We start from the raw sequence: 7,927 nt of genomic DNA on the forward strand, positions 1-7,927 counted from the left end.
GGCTTTCCGTGGACTAAGCGGAGCCCAGCCCGGGGTCGTCACATGTGGTTGCCGCAAGCCCTTCGGACGCTCCTTCGTCGAATTCGCCGCCCGCGCCGTTCTCAAACCCACCACCTCTGCTCACTCTAGCCGCCGGCCGTTCCTCACTCTAGCCCCCAGCCTCTGCTCACTCTAGCCGCCGGCCGTTCCTCACTCTAGCCCCCAGCCTCTGCTCACTCTAGCCGCCGGCCGTTCCTCACTCTAGCCCCCAGCCTCTGCTCACTCTAGCCGCCGGCCGTTCCTCACTCTAGCCCCCAGCCTCTGCTCACTCTAGCCGCCGGCCGTTCCTCACTCTAGCCCCCAGCCTCTGCTCACTCTAGGCCACCGTGTGTGACTCTGTGTGTTTCGTTGTGAAAGCGAAACTACTTTGTTTGGCCTTCCAAAAATGGACACGACTAGAAATCAGTGGTTAAGTTGTATTTACAACACTGTTCCAGAACAGTTCAACCCAAATATTCAGATGTGTGCAGCACATTTTATGGAGGACTGTTTCCTGATCCTGGGAGAGTAGACTACAATGCCGGCTGTTCTGACTCACAGACTGTAAGTATGTTTTTTATATTTAAAGAGTTTTTATATTTTATATATTTAAAGCGAGTTTTTTGGGCAGTGTAGAGTAGCGCTTGTTGTTTGTCATTTCTCCGGTCACAAATGCAGACATGGTTTTATGTTTACGCAGCGCAATGCAACGCGTAAAAAGACAGTAAAAGTCATTACAATCCATAATTATGTCCCCACTGGGTGCAACGAATGCCTCGTTTATAATGGGTTTTAATGTTTTTGAATCATCGCTCCGGCCTGACAGGGCATCATCACAGTATGATAGGGGTGTAACATTTCCGTCACACGCTTGAGGTATTCAGCCAATCACAACGCACTGGATAGCTGGCCAATCACAGCACCCCTCACTTTTCAGACCGATGAGCTTTGTAAAAAACGACGCGTTTCAGAAAGGCGGGAAACAATAATGTACAGTATGTGGAAAATAATGTGTTTTTTTAAACCTTAAACCACATAAACGCATTTCATTACACCAAATGTTGATACGATGGCGCCGACGGTGATGGCTGCCTCCGTGGCGTGCTCCGCAGTTGTTTTTATGTTTTTGTTAGTTTGTCCTGTCTTTAGTTATATCCCTGCAATCAGTTTCACCAGAGACAAATTGCTGGACATTCGGAAGTACACACCACCCGATATTTCACCGATTTTCGACTATTCGGATGTTTTGCTGGACATTGTTATCGGGGGAGCAGCTGCGCTGATCAAGCGCTTCAGGACGCGCAGACGGGGGAAGCTAGCCGGCGCGCTCGTTCTCAGTCTACACCTCAAATTTGCACATAATATACAGTACCTGTACATACAAAAACTGTCTATTGTAATATACCTGCACATACAATTGTCGATTTATATATTTTTATTCCTTATTTACTTGTTCTATTTTATTTATATTTTATTTTCTGTGTTTTTTGTTCTGTCACTGTCATTCTGTTACACTGTGGAAGCTTCTGTCATGAAAACAAATTCCTCGTATGTGTAAACATACCTGGCAATAAAGCTCATTCTGATTCTGAATACACAAAATAATGTTCTTTTTAGCAACATCATATGACCCCTTTAAATCTTCAAATAAAATGTTAAGGTTACCACTGCATTTGTCTAGAAAACATATATAGTTGATTTATAGACATTTTCAAAGCTTTCAATGTACTCTCATTATAAATGAGACTTCATTGTTGTTTATTTGATTCTAACAAGTGAGTTTTTGTAGAAAACGAACCAAAATTCAAAATAATTTGTTTATCATCTCTGTACAAGAGACTTGGTGGTGTTTCCAAACAAAACGAAATATATTGGCATTGGCAGTCGGACAAAATGAATTGAAAAATATTGGCAAAAACCGTGCAACCCTAATATCATCTTTACATTAAATAGTGCAATATCCACTCTGCTATGTAAGAAATCAGCAACAAAAAAACAACAACAGCTATATTAGTAGACATTTATTTGTAACACTGTTCAAATTGTACTTACAAAAATAAAATGCTAAACTAGAAAATAACATTTTGCATTAAGTGAGCCACCAGTGAAATGATGCTGCTGTTGTGAACACCAGCAACACTTGAGGGCAAATTCAGATGAAGCAATAAAACAGTTTGATCAAAGCCCACCCTAGCAGGCATCTCACCTTTTGTGTCTGAGCTTTGGAGGCCAGAGATGTGACCAGGTATATAGCAGCATCTTTGTGTTTCCAGTTCACCCCGGGGTTCTTGGCATATTCCGTCAGCATGGAGTTTACATAGCCAGAGAAGATGCCCGTCACCGGGCCCTCGAAGAACTTACAGAGGCCTCGCACCAAATCACAGGCTGCTCTACGCCTCGTGTCGATGTCTATGAGGACAGGAGATATGATTCAGTACAGAAGACCAAGTGTCTGAACAATAGAGAGTAGCGTCAACATACCTGAGCCTTCAAGGTCTCTGATGATGTACTCTTCTGAGTTATCTTCAAAAGCCTCTTCATCTGCACCTGTTCACATACAATTATGAATTTACAACATCCTTCCGGATTATTTATACCACCTCATCAGCTACTAAAATATAAGATCTAAACTGACATACTTCTGAACTCCATGTTGGGTACGATGACCTTCTCACAGATGCTAGTGAGAACATTCTGGTCTTCAAAGAGATGCTTATAGTGCGGCCGCTCACACACTGATGCCAAAAACTGTATAGCATTGCTCACAAGCTACAACAGACATGATGTTATCAGGCACTGTTAGGAAAAACTAATAGCACTATGAACACTAAAATAATGTCTGCCACCAAGTCTGTGAACATTTTCAACTTGCAACATGTATAAATGCAATCCACTTACCAAGTCATATTTAACCTCCTGACCAGTTGTGACCAGCAGGTTCCAGATAGCTGTGACGAAGCGAGGTAAGTAAGGCTGGAACTCTTCATCGTATTTTTGAGCGTAAAGTGCTGCGTTATCACAGATTTGAGATTTCAACAGCTCCAACAGACCAGCCTCCTCCTCATCCTACATCAAGAGAGTCACATTTTTAAGGTGACAGAAATCAGATTTGTGAGCACTCCTCTGTCATAATATTTCAATATGAGAATAAACTCACATCCGTTTGCAACAACTTGTTATCCAAAGTCAATAAGTTATGAAAATTGGTCATCCAAGTCTCCATGTTATCCTCAAAGAACTCTGGGAGATCCTGAAGAGATTGGAAAAGAGATGTTAACTGGAAAACTGGCACAGAAGTACAAATGGAAGCATGAGCGGTGTAAGTGCAGACTCACCTGGAAGTTAAGGCTGTAGAAAAGTTTTGAAATAAGTGCTAGGGAAGAGAAGAGCACTTTCAGGGCATTGATATCTGTTGCATGAGTTTGACACAAATCAATCGTAGCCTAAAAGTGAAACAAACAAGTGACGTTTACATTTCCATATCACACATATGAGTAAACACAAGTGATCGCTAATATTTCAGTTCATGATGCAACAACATAATGGACAACCACTCATTGACTTCACCTTGAAAAGCTCAGTGAGAGGCTGTGCAAAAGTGTCCAGTACCAGCTTGATCTCTGACCACAGCTCATTGGACTTAAACTCATGGCGATATCTGAAAGACAACAGAGACAATATTCAAAATACTGGATACATCAAATTTACGTAAAGGTCAAAAAATGTAACATAGCTAAGAAAAAACAACACACGATCCTAAAAAAAAAAAGTTACATATAAAGGCTACAATGTTGCATTCATTTCATTTCAATCAGTCTCAAACACCTTTTAAAAAGGGAGTGCGCCGTGCGAAGAATCCCGTTGATGACGTGAAAGTCTCCGCTCTGAAAACGAGTCACCATCTCGCTCAGGAGATCCGGCCATTTCTGAGGAAAATCCTCTCTTCCGATGATGCTGATCGCGTCACTCAGCTGCAGAGGGGAAAACAGTCACATTACAGATATTGTGTTCATTTGTGCTATTGCTTATATATGTATAATTGTATATATGTTCACTTGTCTTAAATAATGTTTGAACTTTTTATTAGTTAGGCTAATTGTTTTTCCTGTGATATTAAAATGGAAAATTGTGAATTTAAGTGGTATCTAAAATCTTGGTGTCATTATATGCTTATTTATTTGAATAACAGGTTACATGGGTCCAAAAAAAAATAATAAAACATTTTTGTAGCTGGGACAGTGAACATTTTGGCAGGGCACGTAACTATTTGAACCACTGGCTTAGCTGTTTTAGCTTATTTTAATTGATTGTCTTGTCTAATTTTGAATCATCTTGAGGCCCCCTGGTTGAGAACCACTGATCTATCGGCTACAGCAGTAAGGTTTATTAAAAAACCCAGTAATGTGGGTTACAGTAGCAGCACTCGTTCCAAATAACAGAAGAGTAACTGTATTAGTATGAAGGTATAGCAACTTTATTCTAACTGCTGCTTCTCATGGGTTATCTGAGATGGGTACCTGTTTTTGAATTTGCTCTGGGCTGCTTAACATCAAATTTACAATGTTGGCTTTGATTGCAGTCCGGTCAGGATCAGAGATTTTGTTTAGTTCATCCTCAACCTTAGGAAGAGAAAGTGCACAAATCCCCATTAAACGCCACCTATCACACTCCAGACTGTTTGATTAGCATTTAACAGGACACTCACTACGCGCCAGTTCCTCTTGATGTAGTTCTTGAAGGTGACGGCCGCACACACGCGAATGACCTCGTCTTGGGACTTCTCTAGCACTGTGAGCAGTAAAATGGGGTAGTTCTGGTTTCCTTCCACCGATTCCAGAAATTTCTCAGCTAAAGATGGGAATACAAACACAGTGCAGATATACAGTGAAGACTCGGTGTTATTTTACATTTGATCACTTTGTTCAACTACTGTACCTCAACGTTACAGAAAAATGTATAGCACTGTTTATTTTATTTGAATCTTTTTTCCATTATATGTGAAATTGATTCTTTCTTTTTTCTGCTTACTTGTCTTTTACAGTGTTTGAACTTTGAAAATTAATATTATGGTAGTATTGTCCAAACAAGCACACTTTTTGACTAAAAACCCTGAGGGATGTTGTTTAGTGAAGGTCTCCGAGGAGAAGTGTACAAGGCCCCCCCCCCCCTCTCAATGGTTGATTTTTTTTGCACACATCCTAACAAAATTAAGAAATTACTGCCACAGTTTTTTTGCATAATTATATTATATTTGATAAAAAAAGATATTAGACCTTTATAATGATTTATAGTTATAGGCCCCCTGCAGTTTCTCACAAAATGAAAAAGTTTGCAATAAAAGACAATTATTACTATATCCTAAATATCAAACTTATTCTTGATTACTTTATTTTATAGTGAAATAGTGTTATTACAATAGTAATATTTGATTCATGTTTGGCCAAATTGTGCAGCCCTACAAACAAGCACAACAAAGCTGGTATTCTTTAGAATATTTTCCCCCAAATTGTGCACATTCTCTATTGGGAATTGTGAAATTTCACTAGTATATGAAATATTGGAGTCGTAAAGACAAAATATATTACGATACAAGGTTACAAGGGTAACACTGAAAACATTTTTTTCTCTCTTTGTGGCAGGCTAGTGAAGCTTTTGGCAGGGCAAGCAAAAATCTCATCCACTGGCCCAAATGGACCAGTAGGGGGGAAATAGCCTATTCTAAGAAAATGCCCTTTTTTTTTTTTTTTGAATAGCCTCAAAAGTGAATGTTACCTGGCCGTCTCACAGCTGGGTCAGGGCTTAGTGTTTTTTGCAGATACTCGGTCAGGGTTTGGAGATTTCTATCATTGAGCTCCATGCTTGCTACAGAAAAAAAACAAACAAAACAATATCTGCTATGAGAACCACTGCAGTGAGATTTGCAATAACTCACAATTAACTCTCCCATCAAAAAAAATAATATATATATATATATATATATACTCAAGGGTCTACTTATAAGCAAATTGAATCACTATAAGCTAAAATCAGAAACACTGCTGATGATAATATATACATATGTATTTCATGAACGCATTTCAGTCATGAAAGACCTGAATTTGGAGTGCATTTTGAAGCTGACCCTTAAATGTTTCTTTTAGACATCCCGTAACGTTATATTAAAGGGGTCATAGGATGTTGCTAAAAAGAACATTATTTTGTGTATTTGGTGTAATTAAATATGTTTATGCGGTTTAAGGTTAAAAAACACATTATTTTCCACATACTGTACATTATTGTTTCTCCTCTATGCCCTGCCTTTCTGAAACGCGTCGATTTTTACAAAGCTCATCGGTCTGAAAAGCGAGGTGTGTTGTGATTGGCCGAATACCTCAAGCGTGTGACGGAAATGTTACGCCCCTCACATACTGTGATGCCGTGTCCCGGCCGGAGCGATGAGACAAAAACATTAAAACCCATTACAAACAAGGCATTTGTTATGTTCAGTGGGGACATAATTACTGATTATAATAACTTATACTGTCTTTTTAAGCGTTGCGTTGCATTGCACCGCATAAACATAAAACCATGTCTGCATTTGTGATCGGAGAAATGACAAACAACAAGTGCTACTCTACACTGCCCAAAACTCAGGTTTGAATCGTCAGTGGCAAATCCTTTAAATATGAAAACGTACTTACAGTCTGTGAGTCAGAACAGCCGGTTTTGTAGTCTAACTCTACCAGGATCAGGAAACAGTTCTCCATAAAATGTGCTGCACACATCTGAATATTTGGGTTGAACTGTTCTGGAACAGTGTTGTAAATATAACTTAACCACTGATTTCTAGTCGTGCCCTCTTTTGGAAGACCAAACAAAGTAGTTTCACTTTCACAACGAAGCACACAGCGTCTTCACGACATGGCGGCGGAGGCAACAATACTACAGCGAGAATAAAAGTCACGCCTTCTTTCTTCGCGTGAACATTTGGGCGGCGTTATGCAGATCTTCCCACATAGTGATGTAGACATGTGGGGGCGTGTTAGAACGAGCCGTTTTAGGTAGGCGTGGTTGACTTAACTTTTATAAAGAAAATCTTTTTGGATTTGAGACTTTAGTCTTTGCAGCTTTACAGATCTTCTTTATGCAACAAGAGCTTGTAACACTCCAAAGAGAAAGGACACATTTAAATCGCATCATATGACCGCTTTAACAGCGAAAGCAGTTGCTAATCTCTATGTTATGATCTTGACAGACGGTCACACACATGCTTGGCCTGACAGGTATCTCGCTCACATGTATGAATAAACGCTCAATGATGATCTGAGTGGTGTAGGCTGGTCTGTGGGCTCCACGGTGTCAGTCCGGTTGTTTGTGATGGAGTTTAATGACAGAAACTCAGGCCATGGTTCACGTGCTAAAGCTGTTAGCATCCGGAGAAGAGATGCTAGCCATCCAAACAGCCACAATAAAAAGCGCTTCAATACAAAACGATATCTATTTACCAATATGATAGACACTGAAGAAACCACCAAACGGGGTTAATATAGAGAAAGTAAGGCGGAAAGTACACCGTTATGTGGTTAGTTCACGAGCTAACTCTCGAGCTCACATCAACAGCGTGCGTTAATATTCAAACAAGATGATTCAGTAATCTCATAGTTTGATAACGACCAGTAGATAATGAAGCATGGCTTTATTAATAATGAGATGATAAAAGGATAAGAGGGTCTTACCGTTAGCTGTATGTTGCAGTGCTGCCTAATCACTGGGCATTCGTTTCAAACGCCTCACACGTGCGAGTGTGCGAGAGTGTGTGTGTGTGTGTGTGTGAGTGTGTGTGTGTGTGTGTGCGTGAGTGTGTGAGTGTGAGTGTGTGTGTGTGTGAGTGAGTGTGTGTGTGTGTGAGTGAGTGAGTGTGTGAGTGTGT

At 40.2% G+C, this 7,927-nt stretch overlaps 1 protein-coding gene across 1 annotated transcript in view; it reads right to left on the minus strand.

Annotated features, from left to right (window-relative positions):
• Positions 1-7,854, minus strand: part of cse1l (CSE1 chromosome segregation 1-like (yeast)) — a 16,962-nt gene extending 9,108 nt beyond the window's left edge. Inside the window, exons 1-12 of the mRNA XM_016231855.1 lie at positions 7,734-7,854; positions 5,791-5,880; positions 4,724-4,866; positions 4,536-4,637; positions 3,844-3,989; positions 3,586-3,676; positions 3,354-3,461; positions 3,176-3,268; positions 2,917-3,084; positions 2,658-2,787; positions 2,500-2,565; positions 2,225-2,427 (exon numbers count right to left, since the gene is read on the minus strand). Of these exons, the coding sequence (XP_016087341.1) occupies positions 2,225-2,427; positions 2,500-2,565; positions 2,658-2,787; positions 2,917-3,084; positions 3,176-3,268; positions 3,354-3,461; positions 3,586-3,676; positions 3,844-3,989; positions 4,536-4,637; positions 4,724-4,866; positions 5,791-5,875 (1,335 nt within the window). The 5' untranslated portion in view covers positions 5,876-5,880; positions 7,734-7,854. The remainder of the gene's footprint in view (positions 1-2,224; positions 2,428-2,499; positions 2,566-2,657; positions 2,788-2,916; positions 3,085-3,175; positions 3,269-3,353; positions 3,462-3,585; positions 3,677-3,843; positions 3,990-4,535; positions 4,638-4,723; positions 4,867-5,790; positions 5,881-7,733) is intronic.
• Positions 7,855-7,927: the final 73 nt, after the last annotated feature.

Source organism: Sinocyclocheilus grahami, unplaced genomic scaffold, assembly GCF_001515645.1.
Source record: "Sinocyclocheilus grahami isolate Dianchi unplaced genomic scaffold, SAMN03320097.WGS_v1.1 scaffold400.1, whole genome shotgun sequence".
NCBI classification, from domain to species: domain Eukaryota; kingdom Metazoa; phylum Chordata; class Actinopteri; order Cypriniformes; family Cyprinidae; genus Sinocyclocheilus; species Sinocyclocheilus grahami.